The 17,721-nt window shown below is 64.8% G+C and overlaps 3 protein-coding genes and 1 pseudogene across 3 annotated transcripts; 1 reads left to right on the forward strand and 3 right to left on the reverse strand.

Moving 5' to 3' along the window:
* Positions 1-1,704: 1,704 nt before the first annotated feature.
* On the forward strand, positions 1,705-5,543 carry RNF215 (ring finger protein 215). The gene is made up of 10 exons (XM_086623480.1): positions 1,705-1,965; positions 2,633-2,761; positions 3,058-3,129; positions 3,207-3,292; positions 3,944-3,998; positions 4,291-4,395; positions 4,547-4,663; positions 4,739-4,876; positions 5,152-5,254; positions 5,370-5,543. Exons 1-10 carry the CDS (start codon positions 1,705-1,707, stop codon positions 5,390-5,392), a joined length of 1,089 nt encoding a protein of 362 aa, XP_086479606.1. The 3' UTR covers positions 5,393-5,543.
* A 790-nt stretch (positions 5,544-6,333) lies between these two features.
* On the reverse strand, positions 6,334-11,522 carry LOC147527385 (coiled-coil domain-containing protein 157-like). Its single transcript, XM_086623358.1, has 6 exons — positions 10,754-11,522; positions 10,360-10,437; positions 9,812-10,002; positions 9,500-9,667; positions 7,820-8,006; positions 6,334-7,680 (listed from the first exon to the last, which is right to left on the reverse strand). The coding sequence occupies exons 1-6, from the start codon at positions 11,310-11,312 to the stop codon at positions 7,067-7,069; spliced, it is 1,797 nt and encodes a 598-aa protein (XP_086479484.1). The 5' UTR covers positions 11,313-11,522; the 3' UTR covers positions 6,334-7,066.
* Positions 11,523-12,592: 1,070 nt separating this feature from the next.
* On the reverse strand, positions 12,593-12,868 carry LOC147527386 (coiled-coil domain-containing protein 157 pseudogene; annotated as a pseudogene).
* A 1,655-nt stretch (positions 12,869-14,523) lies between these two features.
* LOC147527387 (coiled-coil domain-containing protein 157-like) lies at positions 14,524-16,934 on the reverse strand. Its single transcript, XM_086623711.1, has 2 exons — positions 16,494-16,934; positions 14,524-15,663 (listed from the first exon to the last, which is right to left on the reverse strand). The coding sequence occupies exons 1-2, from the start codon at positions 16,932-16,934 to the stop codon at positions 14,935-14,937; spliced, it is 1,170 nt and encodes a 389-aa protein (XP_086479837.1). The 3' UTR covers positions 14,524-14,934.
* Positions 16,935-17,721: the final 787 nt, after the last annotated feature.

Consider the following 17,721-nt stretch of genomic DNA (forward strand, 5'->3'; position numbering starts at 1 on the left):
AGGCGTTACGGGGGTATGGGGGCTGTGGGAGGTATGGGGGGCATAGGAGGTATGGGGGGGCAAGAGGATTATGAGGAGGTATAGGAAGGCATGGGGAGTATAGGGAGACATGGGTGGTATGGGGGTACAAGGGACATGAGGGATACAGAGAGTATAGGTGTTGTGGGAGGTACAGAGGGTACGGCGGCATGGGGAGGACTTGGGGAGTATAGGGGGTATTGGGGAGGGTTGGGGGCTGTGGGAGTTATGGGGGACATAGGAGGTATGGGGTGGCCGGAGGGATGTGGAGAGTATGGGTGTTAGGGGGTGTAGGGGCGGGGGACAGGGACAGAGATGAGGACAGGGTGACGGCTCAGGTGCAGGAGCTGGCAGACAGGGACAAGGGACAGGGCAGAGGCACTGAGACCACCGGTTTCACTCTCCCACTGCCAGTTCACGTTCGGTGGCCCTTGCTCCCCAGGGAGAGGGAACATCCCCAGCCATCCACATCCCTGGCATAGCCCACCTTTAGTGGCCTGACCCTGGAGCCGGGCGGGCTGCCGGGCTGTTGTCCACGGCACAGCCGAACCCGTGGCATTAGGGACATTTTGCCACGCGGTTAAACCGGCTCCGGTTGCTGGCCGTGGACAGAGGGGCCCTGCCTGCCCTGCGATTAAACCCCTGCGGTTGCAACACGGCTGGGGCTGCGGGGGACACACCCAGACCCGTCCTGTGGGCATCGGGCAGCCATGGCAGCTGGGATGTCAGAGCACTCCGTGCCCGGCGTGGCCCCGGCTAAAAGGAGGTCAGCACTGGGGCCCGTGCGGCGGCTAAGCTGCCCGGCAAATCCCTCCACCGGCACATGTGCCGGGCTCACGTGGCCGGAGTGGGGCAGGCCGGTGGCACCGGTTGGGCTGCCTGGCACCCACTGGGACGCGGATGGTCTTGGGGTGTCAAGGGGGAGGATTTTGGTGTACTCGGGTGTTGGCATGTGCTTGTGTCACCCGGGTGTGTGCTGTGACCAGACATGGCCAGGTGGTGCATGGATGGTGGGTGCTGGGCCGCACATGTCCCCATACACCCGTGGCTGTGTTCCCATGCCCATGCGTGTCCCTGTGTCCCCATGATACCCCCGTGTACCCCCACATCCATGGGGAAACAGGGCCACAGGGGCCATGTCCCCCATGCCTAGCGTGGTGCCTGTCCCTTTCTGGATCCCGGTGTGCAGTCTATGTCCCACTGCCCAGCGGTGTCCCAAGCCTTCTCCTGGTCCCAGTTCCTGTCCTGATCCCCTGTTCCTGTCCCAATCTCTGTCCCAGTGTCAGTCTCTGTGCCTGTATCAGTGCTGGTCCCTGTCCTTGTCCCAGTCCCTGTCCCCGTCCATGCCCTTGTCCCCGTCCCCATCCCTCTCCCCATCCCCGATCCTGGTCCCTGTCCCCTTCCTGGTCTCTGTCCCCATCCCTGTCCCAGTATCAGTCCCTGTGCCATGTCCCTGTCCCCATCTCATTCCTGGTCCCTGTCTCTCTCCCTGTCCTGGTCTCCATCCCTATCCCTATCCCTATCCCTATCCCTATCCCTATCCCTATCCCTATCCCTATCCCTATCCCTATCCCTATCCCCGCTCCCGGTACCGGCTCCCGGGCGCCCCTTGGCGGTGGCGGGCGGCGCGGCGGGTCCTCCGGGCCGGCAGGGGGCGCCGCGGGGCGGGGCGGGCGGGGCGCGGCGATGGCGGCGCTGCGGGCCGCGCTGCTGGCGCCGCTGCTGGCGCTGTGCCGGGCCGGGCCGGGGCCGGCGCCCGCCGCCCGGGTCGAGGTGGCGGTGGCCGGGCCGGGGCACGGGGCCGGGGGCGGCGCGGGGCCCGGCGGCTCGTACACGCTGCGCGGGGCCGTGCTGGGCGCGGGGGGCGGCCGGGCCGGGCCGGGCCGAGGGGCCCCGCGGCAGCAGCAGCAGCGGCAGCAGGAGGAGATCCGCGGCCGCCTGCTGCTGGTGGGCACCGGCCCCGCGCGGGGCTGCGGGGGGGTGGGCACCGAGGGGGGCTGTGGGCACCGAGGGGAGCCGGGCATCGGGGGGGGCTGTGGGCACCGGGGGGAGCCGAGCACCAGAGGGGAATGTGGGCACCAGGAGGAGCCGGGGACCGGGGGGAGGCTGTGGGCACCGGGGGGAGCCGGGCACTGGGTGCTTGGGAGGTGTCTTGAGCATTGGGCAGGGAAGAGGGGGTGAGCTGTGGGCAGTGGGGAGCTCTAGGGGTTGGTGGGGAAGCCACGGACATGGCGGGTTAGTGGGCACTGGGGGGCACAAGGGAGGCAGTGGGCACTGGGGGGCACAAGGGAGGCAGTGGGCACTGGGGGGTACAGGGGAGGCAGTGGGCACTGGGGGGCACAAGGGAGGCAGTGGGCACTGGGGGGCACAGGCTGGGGCAGGCAACGAGGGGGTGCCACTGGCCATGGGTGCCCACTGGCAGAGGGCAGGTGCAGGCAGGGATGGGGGCAGCGGGGCCCAGGTCCGGTTCCCTGCACCACCCTGCCGCTGTCCCTGTCCCTGTGCAGTGCCCAGCTCCCCAGGGCACCTGGGGACACAGCAGTGCTTTAGGGGTGCCCTGAACCTCAGGCATCCACCTCGGCCCTTTATCCCCTGACACTGCTGTGCCCCCCAGGTGGGAGATGGGGAGCCTGAGCTGGGTGCTGCCGACAGCTGGATTGGCGTGGTGCCTGTGGGCGAGGAGCCAGCCGAGGTCTCGCGGGGAGCCAAGGAGGAGTCCTTCACCGCCGCCGTTGTCAGCAAGGTGACTGTCCGCCTGGCTCAGGGGCTGCAGTGGCGTTTGCTGGTCACAAGCCTGCAGGGCACTTCCTGGGGTGTCTCCTCGCAAGATGTGGGGGTGTCCTGGCCTTGTGCTTGGCGGCAGAGGGGTCCCTGACAGGACTCCTGGGCAGTGCCAGCCCCTCTGGGGTCCCTGGTGATGCTTCAGCCAGGGTAAAGAGGCACCAGGTGCTGCCACCTCCCTGCAGTGGGATGGGAGCTGAACAGGGGCACAGCTCCTGCCCGTCCTGCCCTCTGAGCCTGTGCCCTCTGTCCCTGCAGATGAAGCGAGCCCTGGTGCTGGGGGCATCAGCCCTGCTCATCCTGGCGCTGAACCAGAACGCCATCCGGGAGGTAGGAGAGTCTCAGCGGCGGGTACCTGAGACAGTCTCGTGCCCCACTGATGGCTGTTGCTTTCCTCTCTGGTGCAGCTGGACGTTTCCCAGCTTCTTGCCAAGCCCGTGATCGTGATCCAGTCCTCGGACAATGTCACCAAGCTGCTGGGAGCGCTGCTGCGGTACGGGCTGGGGTGGTGGCAGCGGCTGGGCGAGAGCCATAGCACTGCGTGTGGTCCCTGCCTGGCTGCGACAGCTGGGGGCTGCCAGACTCGCGCTGTGTGAGACCAGCTGGGGCTGGGACGTGTGTTTCCAGCGAGATGTGAGTCAGATTCGCTCCTTCCGCAGGGCACGAGCCCTTCCATGGGTCCCCACGCAGCGGCAGAAGCTGGCAGTGGGCTTGGCCAAGCGCTTTAGGACTGGCAGTACAAATTAGCCAGCCTGGTTATCATGGTTGTCATGACACCAGCGTCCTCACCACCTTTGCCAGTGTTTGTCCCCACCGCCCACAGCCTTGAAAGCCTCCTGGTCTTCCCTCCAGGTGGTGTATCAGTATTGCTGCTGTGATGTTGCGGATGGGGAAACTGAGGCATGGTGCTGAGAGGAATAGAGCGGCACAGGGTCACGCAGAGGGCTGGGCATGGCTGGGAAGGGGGGATGTTCACTGTCACCTCTCCTGTGGGTTCCTCCTTCCTTGGTGGCCCCCCTCGCCCACTGCTCAGCATGGGCTGCCTGTCCCCAGCAGGAAGGGGGAGCGCTCTGGCACTGGGGTGCTGCGAGCTGGATCCTGCTGTGCCCATGGGATTGACACCCCTTTCACTTTTTGCTCACAGGGGCCTCCGGGCTACAGCGAAAATCACGTACCAGGCGGTGCTGCTGGAGAACCTGGTATGTAGGTCCTCGCCTTCCTCCTCCTCCTTCTCTCTCTCCTGATGGAAGGGCAGGGGCATGGCTGAGCCCAACCAAACCTCCCCGACCGCTGGGGAAGCTGAGCTACAGGGAGCAGGAGCCACATTCCCGAAGGCTGTTGAAGCTGCTGGTGCCTCGGTTTCCCCAGAGACTCGCTCTGTGGGAGTGGGGCAGCTGCCTGCAATTCCTTCTCCCCTCAACACGTGCGATTGGCCTCGGGCAGCGCCAGCAGCCGCCGCGGCTGTCGGCAATGCCATCTCCTGCCTTGCAGGGAGTGACCCTCACCCTGTGGTCAACCTGCGGCCTCTCCCGAGGAGGCCTCTATGGGGAGTGGCAGGGGGTGATCTGCACGGGGGAGAACAGCTCGCAGGTCCAGGTATGTGTGCCGGCGCTGGCGAGGGCTGCCCACGTAGCCAGGGGTGCCTGGCACAGGGACAGTGGCCATGGTGGGGCTGGGAGCAGAGGGGGGGTCTCCGGTTCACCCACCTGCTCCGGTCCCTGACCACCCAGCGGCACTGTTCCTGCAGAAGTACCTCCAGCAGCTGTGGAACACCATCCTGCTGATCGCCCTGCTCCTCTGCACCGGGGTGATCGTGCAGGCCCAGCGGCAGTCACGGCAAGACCTGTCGGAGCAGGATGCCGAGGTGGGAACGTCTCCGCTCTGCTCCTCACCTGGGAGACCCGCGGCTGGGCTCTGATCTTCTGCTCTGCCTTCACAGCTGGACCTGAAGCAGCACATACGGCAGCGGCTGTCGGCGCTGAAAACCCGGCGGTACCATCCCGGCAAACCACTCCGGAGCCGGGCCTGCGAGATCGATAGCTGTGCCGTCTGCTTGGACCAGTTCCACAAGAGCCAGGTAGGGATTGGGGGGACTGGTGCTGCACCGGGCGGCCTGGAGCTCATCCTGGCCACCGCTTGGTACCACCCATGCTCATGCCACCCCTTTGTTACCCGAGGCTGAGCCTTCCCTCACTGGCTGGGGCCGGGGTGTCCCCACCAGGGAGCTGCGTGGCGGAGGGTGCTCCCCCTCCCTCGGGCAGCGTGATGGTGGCAGGGCTGCGGCTCTGCCACCGCGGTCTCGGTGCCACTCCCAGTTCCGTTCACGTTTGCCATCACTTTCTCTTCCCACAGTGGCTGCGAGTGCTGCCCTGCTCCCACGAGTTCCACCGGGACTGTGTGGACCCCTGGCTCCTCCTGCAGCAGACCTGCCCTCTCTGCAAGCGCAACATCCTGGGTGAGAACCGCACCGGCACCCTGCTGTGCCCCCAGCACTGATCGGGGAGCACGTTTGTGCTGGGAAGGAATGGGAGGCTCCCCATCTCATAGCCTTCCATCCTTCTCCCTTCCAGGGAACTGCTGCACGGAGAGCTAGCCGGCCCGATGGACACACTCCAGGCACAGACCCGTCGCCGCTCTGGGGAGAGGGAGGGAGCAGGGGGTGCCCAGCAAGCAGCGCACGCTGCCGGAGCGGGGTCGGTGCGGCTGTGCCTGTCGCAGCACCTGGCCCATCAGAGAGCGAAGGATCTGGGGGCTCTCCCTTCTGGGGTGGGGTTCCAGATGGCCAGTGCCGGTGGGCTGGGGGGAGTGTGCGCTGGGAGAAGCTATGGGGGCACCCATGGGGGGGAAGAGCCCCGGCCCAGCTGCACCCCCTCCCTGCTCGTCGTCATTTTTCTGTTGGGTTTTTTTTCTATTTCCCAGTGGCTGCGTTTGGGTGGGCAAAGCCCGCTGCGGGCCATGCCCAAGCTCAGCGGGGCAGCCTGAGCCCCTTTGCCCCGTGGGTGCGGTAGGTAGCAGCTGTGGCAGGGCCGGGCTGGAGCTGGCAGGGCTGCGGGAGGGCAGGGGGGTCAATCGCTTTATTTATAGTAACTTATCAGAAAGGACGAGCCACGTCAGCTGCCGAGACGGAAGACGGAGCTGGTTGGAGCGGGCACAGGTGTGCCATGGTAGCGGGGCACTCGCCGTGCGGCCGGAGGCTGCTGGGCTGCAGCACTGTGTGTGTCTGTCTCCATTAAATGCAGTGCAAGGAGTGGCTGCTGTGTCTTGTCCTGGGCTTACATGGTGGTGCCTGGCACAGGCTACTGTGGGACCATTCCCCCGGGCTTCCTGCACCCAGCGCACTCGCTGGGCTGGGCAGAGACACCGGGCTTCCCAAGGGAAGGTGCCCTCGAGATGGGCACAGAACAGGTGCTGCAGGGCAGGGAAGGGAGCTGCTGCTGAGCGCATCGATTCCACGTTATTGTCATGACAATTTCTTTGCGGTGCCCACTGGAGCCATGGGGGAGGGGGCGGAGAGGGGCAGGGGCTGAGCAGGAGGCTCAGGTGTGCAGCGGCACGCGGCCCACAGCGGGCAGGAAAGGCATCGAGTATCGTAATTCTCATGGGATTGAGATATGTCTATTCATCTATAATTTACGTTATTTTATATATTACTGAATTCTTCTTATCTCAACCCACATGTCCCCTTCCCTTTGTGAAAACATACCAGCGTATCCCACCTCATCCCATTTATCTTTTCTTCTGGGAAACAGCATCGATTGCAATCAAGTACCAGGATTCCATTATAAGTATTAGAAGCGTTAGATGATGTATTATCAATATGATTCCATTACAAATGTTGTCATTCTGCCATTTTTCCTCATCTTCCAGTTTATACAACGGCCACCACTGGTTACAATATTTGACTAAAGTTGTCTTGTTTACGTTTCCTCCCGGGGCACCCCCAGTATCATTCCAATGTGCCAGGGCACATCCAAACGGACTCTTTTCCAAAATTCCCCCGCTCTGTTGACCATCCATGATACTGGGCAACCAGCAGCTCCTTTACAACAACAACTGGTCAGCTCCCGGCCCATGCGCAGGCAGCGCTCCGTGCACTCCAGCTGCTCTTGGACACAGGGGGCGACACCTGCTCCTCGTCTCCCCTGCCCTGCCCTTCCCAAAGAGCCTGGAAAGATGGGGGCTGACCAGAGAGAAGGGCTTTTGCTCTTCCGGGGGGCTGGCACTCTCGGAATACAACTCTCATCTATAATTTACATTATTTTAGATATTACTGAATTCTTCTTATCTCGACCCACATGTCCCCTTCCCTTTTCCATCTCGCGTCTCTCTGCCGTTCCCCAGGGAAGAGGGAGGGTAAGCGAGGGGCTGTGTGGCCTTTACTTGTCTTGCAGTTGAACTGGGAGAGGCCCTTAGATGGCGAAGGATCCCAGTCCGTGCCCGGCTTCATGCCCTCCTGGAAGTGGCTGTGCCCAGTTCGGCCCGGCAGCAGCTGGGGAAGAAGCAGCTGCTGCGTGGCAGGGGCCGTGGCGCACGATGTCGCCGGGCCTTGTGCTCCCCAGAACCTTCTCTGCATGCGTGCACACGCAGGGGAGCGGTGCCCGGGTGTGGGACAGGGACTGTGGGGTGGTCTCGGGCTATGCAGCACCCCGCTGGCGCGTGCATCCGTCTGCCCCGTGGCACCCAGCTCGCCCTGGCTTGGGTGCAGCCTCCTCATCTTCAGGACGCCCCGGTCAGCAGCCGCCTTCAGCTCGGCCAGTGCAGATGTGAGCCGCGCGTTCTCCTGCTCCATCACGTGGATGCGGATGTTGTTGGCCTGGACCTGCTTCTCCATGTCCTCCGCCACGTTCCCGGTGCCTGCAAAGCAAATACGCTGTCCTTGCGGCAGGAGCCAAAGCAGATCCCGCTGCTGCCGGAGGACAGAGGGTGCTGGGCAAGCGCTGCTGGCGCGTGCGGGGCCGGCAGGATCCCCCGCGAGCTCTGGGCACCCCAGAGCACACGCCCGCCCCGGGGAAAGCGGGCGCCGCTGCCGCTGCCTTACTCTGCAGCTGCGTCTCGGTGGGGACGTGGAGTTCGGGGAATAACACCAGGAGCCTCTCCCGCTCCTTCAGCTCCTGCGCCTGCTCCTGCAGCCTGGAGACGTCCGCCTGCAGCTGCGAGACGGACTGCTCCAGGCTCAGCTTCTCCCGCTGCAGCGCGTCCAGTCGCTCCTGTGTGGCGCAGCAGAGAGGGGGTGAGGTCCCGAGCTGGTGCAGTCCGGGGGAGTCCCACGGGAGTCCTCACACCCCCCCGCCCGCCCCCCTAAGGAAAGCTCCCTCCCTTTCCTGACGGGAGAAGGGTGTCCCATGGCAGTGGGAAGGGGCCAGTGCCAACGGGCAGGGTCTGGACTGGGAGCTCCCTGCGTGAGCTGGAAGCAACAGCCCCGACTGGGCAGTCCAGGCAGGCTGGACACGCGGGAGCAGCCTGAGGAGTCGCTTCCTGCTGCTCCCTCGGGCTCGGCCGTGGGGAAAAGCAGCAGAGACTGTTCTGCCGCGGGGCCGAGGGAGAGGGATCTTCCCCAGGGGCTCTCGGGAGGTGATGGCCACGTGGCAACGTCGCACCAGGTCCGCTCCAGGTGGGAATCGGGGCAGCGCGTGGCTCCTGCCACCCTGTGGCCCAGCTGTGTCCCACAGCAGCTGCTCCCCCGCCCCGGGAGCCCCACTGCCGTCCCCCCCGATCCGTGCTGGCTGCCCGCGCTGACCTGCTGCGTCCGGCGCTGCTGCCCGCTCTGCTCCCGGCTCTCCTCCAGCTGCGCTGCCAGCCTGGCCTTGTCCTCCTCGGCCTCTCCCAGGCTGGTGTGCAGTGGGGGACGGGATGGATCTTCCGGCCCACAGGTGTTAAACTTTACGTTGCCCAGTGCACAGGTGACCCCCGGAGGGGGGGAAAGTCCCCCAGCCGTGCGTGGCCGTGAGGCCCTGGCTCTGCAGAGACGGCCCATGGGGAGCCGTGGCGACAGCCCAGCCCTGAGGTGGCTGATGCCCCTCCAATGCCCAAAGCCGTGCCGCGGTGTTCGAAGGAGCCAAACTTGGGCTGAGCCTCAAAATCCCTCAGCAAAGAACCTGCCCCGAGTCTCAGTGCCACCGCTCTCCAGTTGCCCGATGGAGTAAGATGGATCAGGAAAGAGAAGGGGCAAACTCCGGCACGCACCACCAAAGATCTCCTCGGGCCAAGCCCTGCACCGAGTTCTGCAGCGTAAATCAGGGGCTGGAACCCCTCAGACTCCGGTTGGGACGTGGGGGTCGCTTCTCCAACTCCCCAGCTGGCCTGGGAGGAGATTCCCCCCTTGATGGGGACGCCGGCCAAGGTCACTCCCCTGGGGTCGAGAGCCCTTAGCTGCAGGGGGCAGTGAATATCCCGCGTGCTTGAAGTGTGTAACCACGGGTGCCGTATCCCGCGCGCTTGTGTGCTGCCGTGGTGTGCTGCGGGAATGCCTTGTGTGGGGGCTGTGACCCCCTTGTGTGTTGGAACCGCGTGTTCTTGGTGTGACTCGCAATCAATGCGGCAATAAATGGTTGGTTGAACCGTGGAGTGGAGTCTTTTTGCCGCAGGGACGGGGCAGCGCGTGGCTCCTGCCACCCCCGGTCCAGCTGTGTCCCTCAGCAGCTGCTCCCCCACCCCAGGAGCCCCACTCCCGTCCCCCCCGATCCGTGCTGGCTGCCAGTACCTGCTGCGCCCGGCGCTGCTGCCCGCTCTGCTGCCGGCTCTCCTCCAGCTGCGCCGCCAGCCTGGCCTTGTCCTCCTCGGCCTCTCCCAGGCTGGCGTGCAGCTCCGCGCGCTCCTGGTCCAGGCTGTCGAGGTGCTGCGTCAGGGCCCTCTGCTTGGCCTGCAGGGACTGTCCAGGGCAGGAGCCTGCATGGGGCTGCTGCTGCACCCGCTCACCACCACCCTTCCGTCGGGCAGCAGCACCCACGAGCTCAGCCCGCTCCCACGGCACGCCGCGGGGCGGCAGAGCAGGGGAGAGCAGGCCCGGCCATACCTCCTGGTGCCTCAGGATGCTCTCCACTCTGGCCTTCTCCTTCTCCAGCTCGGTGCGGGTGGTGCTCAGCTCCTGCTCCAGGCTCTCCCGCTGTCTGCTAAGAAGCTGCACTTTCTCCTCCAGCTCCAGCAGCTGGCTCCTGGCCACCATGGTTGTCCTCATCTCCTCCAGCAAGTTCGTCTTGGTGGCCTCTGGGGAGACACAGCACCTTTGGCGCAGGCTGGGCAGGAAGGGGGGAGAAGCTCCCAGAGGAGGTGGTTTGAAGGGGCCCCGCACCCTCCCCGGGCCCTGGCCAGGGGGAGGCAGGGCTGATGGGAGGGCTGCGACCCCCTGAATCCCCACCAGCAAGCACCAGCAGCACCCCATTCTGGTGATGGGCGATGGTTGGGTACCGCAAGGAAGGCGGCTCGTCGTCCCCCCATTCCCAGCAGCACTCTACCCCACCGATTCTGGGGGAGCCAGGAGTTACGGGGCTGGGAAAGCACTGGGGAGGTGGGAGCCAGGCTGGGGCAGAGATGTGCCGCTGGCTGAGCCCCAGGTGTCCTTACCCAGCTCCTGCACAGCAGCCTGCTTCGCAGCCAGCTCTTCCTGTAAGGCGGAGAGTCGCTCTTCCTGCAGAGCAGCTCCTAAAGCAGCAGGAAAACTCCACTGATCCAACAGCTCCTCAAAAAACCCAAAGCCAAGGAGGCAGCAAATGGCCGCACCAAAGCGTTTGTCATCCAGTGATTGTTCCAGCAGGGAGAAGGCAGCGACCGGACGTGGAGCACCAGCTCCTGCTGCCTAGGGTTAGTGTCCCAGTGGGGAACAGCCCCGGCGCACATCCCAGTCTGCGGCAAAAGCCCTGCTGGCGATGGCAGCGGGATCAAGATTTGAGCAGGGACTCCGTGCTTCTCCTGCAAATACCCACGGGCCTGGGAGGGGATGCTGGGAACAGCACTGTACCTCTCTGCAGCTTGTCCTTGTCTTGCTTCAGCCTGGCTATGGCCTCTGAATACTCTTTGCTCTTCACCTCCAGGGTCCGCTCAGCCTCCTTCCTCTGCCTCGCTTGGGTCTCCTTCTCCGCCCGCAGCAACTGGCGAAAGTCCTCGACCTTTTTCTGCAGCTCGACCTTCTGTTTCTCCGACTCCTCCAGCTGAGACTTCAGAGGGTTGACCTGCTGCAGCAGCATCTGCAGGTGTTTGCTGAGGCGGGAGAGGTCCCTGCTCTGCTCTGAGACCCAATATCTCATGTCGTTTGCAGAGAGGGTCCTTCTCCCTGCGCCCTCCTCCACCGTCTCCTGGAACCTGCGCAGAGCCGAGGGGATGTTCTGGCTCTGGCAGACGCTGGCGATGGCTTCGCCGACCTTGCGCAGGCCGGCCTGGGCGCTGGCGCAGGTGTCGCAGGGTCCCAGTGTCGACCCAGTTGTCTGCGTGTGGGCGCTGCGGCTGCTCTTGGCCGTGCTGCAGGCAGCCCTGGGCAGGGAGCTGACCGAGGTGTCGCTGTTGGGTGCACGGACACTCATGGAGGGGCTCCGAGAAGCGCACCGGGCAACTTCTGTGGAACTTCTCGACCCCAGAAGGTCAGGCGAGCCGTGTTTCGGGCGCTCCTTCTTTGCTTTCCCAGCCTGGGAATTGGATTGCCGAGCGGGGCTCTCCTTCCCGCAAGCCGCCTTCTGGTGGAGAGAGCACAGGACAAAGCCAAGGCCCAGGTCAAAGCCTCGGCTGCAAACGATCCCTCAGATCCCAAATACAGCGGTGTGGAGCGTGGGATGGATCCAGCGGCAGAGCTGGGAGCGGTGGTTAGAGGAGGGAAGGGATTCGGGCAGGAGGGGACAGCGTGGGACAGATGTGTGCTGTGCGACACACAGGTCGGCGCTCGGAGGGCCGTGAGCCAGGAGCGCATCAGGCACGGCCACGGCGCCTGTCACAGGGCGTCCCCGAGGAGGACCGTGGCCAGATCGTGGGGGGTGAGGCAAGGGCCATTGCCGGGACCCCCGCCCTGAGCTCCTGGGGTGTCGGGGCCCCCAAATGTCCCACCTCGGCGCGGAGCTGCTGGTAGAGGGCTCCCAGTTTCAGCATGCTGCTCCAGAAGCTCTTCGCCGTCAGCCCCGCGGACATGCAGGGTCCCACTGCCTGCGGCGGGCGGACGCTTTGCTCGTTGAGCAGGTTTTCTGCGTAGCCCGTGAAGGTCTGAAGCAGCAGCAGCAGTCTTCTTGGGCAGAAACGAAACACGGCTTAGAGCAACGGAGGGTTTGGAACGGGAAAAGGGCCCTGGGCGTTGAACCGCGCGGGGAGCCGGAAGGGCCCGTGCCCAGTTCAGGAGGTTGTCCCCGTCCCCTGGACAAAGCGAGTTTGGCAAAAGGGGGCAGATATTGCCAGGGCCAAGAGCTCCATGGGAAGGGCTCATCTTTTCCAGGGCAGTCGTCTGTATTTCACCCAGAGTGCAACAGGCGCTTTTGCCTCCCAGGCCTGGCGGTGCAGCCGTGTGTGAGTGTTTCCAAGGATTTGGGGGCAATGTGAGGAGCCCGTCCCGATCTGCCCAGGTGCCCTCGGTTCCCAGGCAGAGCAGCAGCTCGTTCTGCTCCTTTGTGGCCAGTATTTGTGCCGGTAGCCCTGAGCTGTGAGCGGGAAAAGGAGTTTTGTGGACCTTGAGGCCGAGGTGCCGGCACAGGGCTGCTGGTGGAAACCCGTGGGGGAAAACGGGCTCCGAAACCCCGGGCTGCATGGGACAGGCTGGACAGACAAGCGTCCCCTTCGCTGTGGGGGAAGGAGCCGCTGTGGCAGCCGAGCTTCTGTTGACGGGGCGGTTGGGGCTGGCTTTGCCTTCTCACCTGTCTATGAGCAGCTCGAGCAGCACCACGTGGCAGTGCTGGGAGAACTGGGGGTCGTCGTCGGTGTAGCTGTAGTAGTGGAGCAAGGCCGGCAGGTCGAGGTCGCTGGAGACCTGGTTGGGGAACTTCCAGGAGGGGAAGCGCACGGCCCCGGCGTGGGAGGAGACGTGGGCGATGGCCGCCTGCAGGTCGCGGAGGTCGGCCCGCAGGCTGTCCATGCAGGCGGGGTGGCCCAGGAGGTGCGCCATGAGGCCGGGGTGGCGGCAGCAGGCGTGTGGGCTGCGGGCTGCGAGGGCCTGTGGCTGTGCCGGGGCCGCGGGGCCGGGCCGGGGCTGGCGGGGGAGCGGCAGAGCGGCCCCCGGAGGGCCGGGGTCTCCCGGTGGAGCGGGGCGAGTGGGTTTGTGCGGGGACTTGGCGATCCGGAGCCTCCCGCCTGCGCGGCGCTGTCAGCGCTGTCGCCGGCTGCTGTGGCAACGGCCGGGGCACGCGGCCGGCGCCAACGGCTCGGAGGCCCCGCCCCCCGGGGGGGCAACGGCCTATGGAGGCTCCGCCCCCTGGGCCCAACAGCCAATGGCGGCTCCGCCCCCCGGGGCCAACAGCCAATGGAGGCCCCGCCCCTCGACGCCCGCTCCCCCGGAGGCCCCGCCCCCAGCCGCCCCAGGACGCTCCTCCCGCCCTCCCCCTCTGGGTGTCGCCCCGCCCTTCGGCGCGCTCACAGCACTTCCCCCGCGCATGCGCTCTGCCGCACCCGCAGGCGCACCCCCCCCCGTGCGTGGTCGCGTTCTGCGCGTGCGGCTGCTCCGTCCCTTCCGCCGCGCATGCGCAGCTCGTGCCGCTCGGCCGCCATTTCGTCGGTGTCCGGGCGCCTCCGGTGCCGCTGCCGCTCGGTTCCGCGCCGCCCCGAGGGAGCGCCATGCCGGCCGGGCCCGTGCAAGCCGTGCCTCCGGCGCAGCCCGCGCCCCCCGCCGAGAGCAAACCGGTGCGGGGCGCGGGCGGCAGCGGGCGCGGGGGGGCGGCCGCGCTGCGGCGGGGGAGCGCGGGGTGTTCCGGCGCCGGGGCCCGAGCGCGGCCGCGGCCCGGGGACAAGGGGCTCGGGGGGCTCTGGTGGGCCCCGCTTCTGCCCCCGCCCCGCCGCTCGCGGCTCGGGCGGGGCTGCGGGTCCGGCCCGGGCTTGGCCGCGGGGTCCCGGCGGCAGCGGCCGCAGCGGCCCGTTCCTCCGCCGGCGGCTGCGGGGGCGGGCGGGGCTGCCCGCGGGGGTACGGCCGCGGCCCTTGGGCACCGAAAATCCGCGCGGAAACTGTCCGACAGCGTTTGCAGCGGTGCTGTATGGCGGCGCCGGGCGCACGGGGGTGTCTCCCCCGAGCGTGGGCCCCGGCCCTGGGTGGAAACTTGTTCCACGCTGTGCTCGTGTGTGCTCGTGGCACGTCTACGTGTTCCTTGCTGCTCTCCTCAAGAATGGGTTGCTTCTCTCTGGCTTTACGCGTCAGTTACTTCGCCTGCTCGGTCCTCTTCCTCCTCCCTTTCTTTTGGGTCTGGGGTACGTTCAGGGCAGGTGGCCCGTGAGTCGCTGGTCGCCATCTCCTCCTGCCGGAATGGCCTTTTCCCCACTCACTGCTGCACATGGTCACAATTCAGAAAAACAAAGTTTCTCTGTTTTCTGGGATGTTGCCTTCAAGGACAGCCGGTTCTTGGTAGGGAATCTCCCAAGTAATCACTTCTGGCAGCTTCAAGGATGGTCATCCTGTTATGTTCTTCAGGGGTGTGCAGACAGCCTTCTAATCCCTTTTTTTTTTCCAGCCAGAAGAGCAGCCAGGGGAGGAGTCATCAATTACCAGCCATACCTGTGGTGGGAACTCTTTACTCTTCTATGGACAAAGACTGTCAGCTGGAGCCAGGTAAACAACACTGGTGTCATCTCGTCTTTCCGGGGATTTTCCTGCCTCCGCTCGCAGTGCTGATGCCTGTGCAGCTCCAGACACTGCGGCCAGTGGTGTCGGCTCCGTCAGCCCTGGGTGTGACGGGGTGGGAGCCTAGAGGCTGGAGGCAGGGAGAGCCCTGGCCCGGCTGCACCCTCTCCCTGCTTGTTGTCATGTTTCTGAGTCTGTTGGTTTTGTTTCCTCTTTGCCGGTGGATGCGGCAGGGTGGGCAGAGCCTGACTCGGGGCCGTTCCCAGGCTCAGTGGGGCGTCCTGAGCCCCTTTGCCCCACAGGTGTGGTGGGTAGCAGCTGTGGCGGGGCTGGGGCCGGAGCTGGCGGGGCTGCTGGGCTACCCTTCGCATGGCTGCGGAAGGGCAGGGGAGTTGAACGCTGGATTTCTACTGTCTTGTTGGATAGGACGAGCCAAGGGAGCTGCAGAGACTGAGACTGAAGCCGGGGCTGGTTGGAGCGCACACAGGTGTGCCACGGTGACCGGAGACTCGCTGTGAGCCCGTGAAGGTCTGAAGCAGCAGCAGCAGCAGTCTTCTAGAACAGAAACAAAACACAGACCAGAGCACCTCGTCCTTCTGTTTCTCCGACTCCTCCAGCTGGGACTTCAGAGGGTTGACCTGCTGCAGCAGCATCTGCAGGTGTTTGCTGAGGCGGGAGAGGTCCCTGCTCTGCTCTGAGACCCAATATCTCATGTCGTTTGCAGAGAGGGTCCTTCTCCCTGCGCCCTCCTCCACCGTCTCCTGGAACCTGCGCAGAGCCGAGGGGATGTTCTGGCTCTGGCAGACGCTGGCGATGGCTTCGCCGACCTTGCGCAGGCCGGCCTGGGCGCTGGCGCAGGTGTCGCAGGGTCCCAGTGTCGACCCAGTTGTCTGCGTGTGGGCGCTGCGGCTGCTCTTGGCCGTGCTGCAGGCAGCCCTGGGCAGGGAGCTGCCCAAGGCGTGGCTGTCGGGCGCAGGGACACTCATAGAGGGGCTCTGAGAAGTGCACCGGGCAACTTCTGTGGAACTTCTCGACCCCAGAAGGTCAGGCGAGCCGTGTTTCGGGCGCTCCTTCTTTGCTTTCCCAGCCTGGGAATTGGATTGCCGAGCGGGGCTCTCCTTCCCGCAAGCCGCCCTCTGGTGGAGAGAGCACAGGACAAAGCCAAGGCCCAGGTCAAAGCCTCGGCTGCAAACGATCCCTCAGATCCCAAATACAGCGGTGTGGAGCGTGGGGACGGGACGTTAGTGCAGCCAGGGGGCTATGAGGGCAGCGAGCCCTTCTCTTGGGAGGAGAGATGTTGCCAGAGGTTGGAGCAGGACAGCTGCCAAGCGCTCGGGTTCCCTGTTTCCTGTGCTCCGTTACAAGCGAAGCACATGGTTAACGAGCAATGTGGATTTGCTTCCTGTTCCCGCTGCCTGACGGGAGAACAGAATCTTCACCAGCTGCCAGGCAGATTTCTAGGCGTTGCTACCGGAGCCGTGGGTTCCTGGTGGGGAGCCTTGGCAGTGGAACCTGCTCCCTGGCTCCCCTTGTTGGGAGCATCCCTTCGTTCCCACCTCCCGTGCTGTCTCCTGGTTATGCCAGATGAATTCTCGTGAGACTGTGACACGAAAGGGATCGTTTTGGGGAAAAAGCAAGTGAATGCAGGGGAGCGGTGTAGCGTTATGACCCCCAGTTACTTCACTGCTTTGGGCCAGCTCGGCCCCACAAAAGTGGGGTCGGCAGAGCTGCAGGGCCAGCGTGTTGGCCGGAGAAGAATGTTTTTGCAAGCACTAAGGGCAGCCAAGGTCCCCCATGCCGAGGTGCTGCTTGGATGCCTGGAGGAGGATGGATCCAGCGGCAGAGCTGGGAGCGGTGGTTAGAGGAGGGAAGGGATTCGGGCGGGAGGGGACAGCGTGGGACAGATGTGTGCTGTGCGACACACAGGTCGGCGCTCGGAGGGCCGTGAGCCAGGAGCGCATCAGGCACGGCCACGGCGCGTGTCACAGGGCGTCCCCGAGAAGGACCGTGGCCAGATCGTGGGGGGTGAGGCAAGGGCCATTGCCGGGACCCCCGCCCTGAGCTCCTGGGGTGTTGGGCAGAGCAGCAGCTCGTTCTGCTCCTTTGTGGCCACTATTTGTGCAGGGACGGGGCAGTTGGGGCTGGCTTTGCCTTCTCGCCTGTCTATGAGCAGCTCGAGCAGCACCACGTGGCAGTGCTGGGAGAACTGGGGGTCGTCGTCGGTGTAGCTGTAGTAGTGGAGCAAGGCCGGCAGGTCGAGGTCGCTGGAGACCTGGTTGGGGAACTTCCAGGAGGGGAAGCGCACGGCCCCGGCGTGGGAGGAGACGTGGGCGATGGCCGCCTGCAGGTCGCGGAGGTCGGCCCGCAGGCTGTCCATGCAGGCGGGGTGGCCCAGGAGGTGCGCCATGAGGCCGGGGTGGCGGCAGCAGGCGTGTGGGCTGCGGGCTGCGAGGGCCTGTGGCTGTGCCGGGGCCGCGGGGCCGGGCCGGGGCTGGCGGGGGAGCGGCAGAGCGGCCCCCGGGGCCGGGGGAGCCCAGGAGGGCTGGGGGGCTCCTGGAATAGCGAGGGAGCAGGGTGTGTGCGGGGACGCGGCGATCCGGTGCCGTGAGAGGAGAGGGGGGTGTTGTGTCTCTCTCTTGGCTCGAGGGGGGCCGAGCAGGAGGCTCAGGTGTGCAGCGGCACGCGGCCCACAGCGGGCAGGAAAGGCATCGAGTATCGTAATTCTCATGGGATTGAGATATGTCTATTCATCTATAATTTACGTTATTTTATATATTACTGAATTCTTCTTATCTCAACCCACATGTCCCCTTCCCTTTGTGAAAACATACCAGCGTATCCCACCTCATCCCATTTATCTTTTCTTCTGGGAAACAGCATCGATTGCAATCAAGTACCAGGATTCCATTATAAGTATTAGAAGCGTTAGATGATGTATTATCAATATGATTCCATTACAAATGTTGTCATTCTGCCATTTTTCCTCATCTTCCAGTTTATACAACGGCCACCACTGGTTACAATATTTGACTAAAGTTGTCTTGTTTACGTTTCCTCCCGGGGCACCCCCAGTATCATTCCAATGTGCCAGGGCACATCCAAACGGACTCTTTTCCAAATTCCCCCGCTCTGTTGACCATCCATGATACTGGGCAACCAGCAGCTCCTTTACAACAACAACTGGTCAGCTCCCG

Source organism: Tauraco erythrolophus, chromosome 19 (assembly GCF_009769465.1).
Source record: "Tauraco erythrolophus isolate bTauEry1 chromosome 19, bTauEry1.pri, whole genome shotgun sequence".
NCBI lineage: Eukaryota > Metazoa > Chordata > Aves > Musophagiformes > Musophagidae > Tauraco > Tauraco erythrolophus.

What these genes read in the sequence shown, in the direction of transcription:
- RNF215 (XM_086623480.1), top strand. Translation starts at nt 1,705, where the DNA reads ATGGCGGCGCTGCGGGCCGCGCTGCTGGCGCCGCTGCTGGCGCTGTGC. An exon ending in CCGCCGCCGTTGTCAGCAAG is followed by an intron (nt 2,762 to 3,057) that starts GTGACTGTCCGC and finishes CTGTCCCTGCAG; the next exon opens with ATGAAGCGAGCCCTGGTGCT. An exon ending in ACCAGTTCCACAAGAGCCAG is followed by an intron (nt 4,877 to 5,151) that starts GTAGGGATTGGG and finishes CTCTTCCCACAG; the next exon opens with TGGCTGCGAGTGCTGCCCTG.
- LOC147527385 (XM_086623358.1), bottom strand. Translation starts at nt 11,312, where the DNA reads ATGAGTGTCCGTGCACCCAACAGCGACACCTCGGTCAGCTCCCTGCCC. An exon ending in AGCAGCGCCGGGCGCAGCAG is followed by an intron (nt 8,007 to 9,499) that starts GTACTGGCAGCC and finishes TGCGCCACACAG; the next exon opens with GAGCGACTGGACGCGCTGCA. An exon ending in GAGTAAGGCAGCGGCAGCGG is followed by an intron (nt 7,681 to 7,819) that starts CGCCCGCTTTCC and finishes TTTGGCTCCTGC; the next exon opens with CGCAAGGACAGCGTATTTGC.
- LOC147527387 (XM_086623711.1), bottom strand. Translation starts at nt 16,934, where the DNA reads ATGGCGCACCTCCTGGGCCACCCCGCCTGCATGGACAGCCTGCGGGCC. An exon ending in GTGACACGCGCCGTGGCCGT is followed by an intron (nt 15,664 to 16,493) that starts GCCTGATGCGCT and finishes TCTCTCCACCAG; the next exon opens with AGGGCGGCTTGCGGGAAGGA.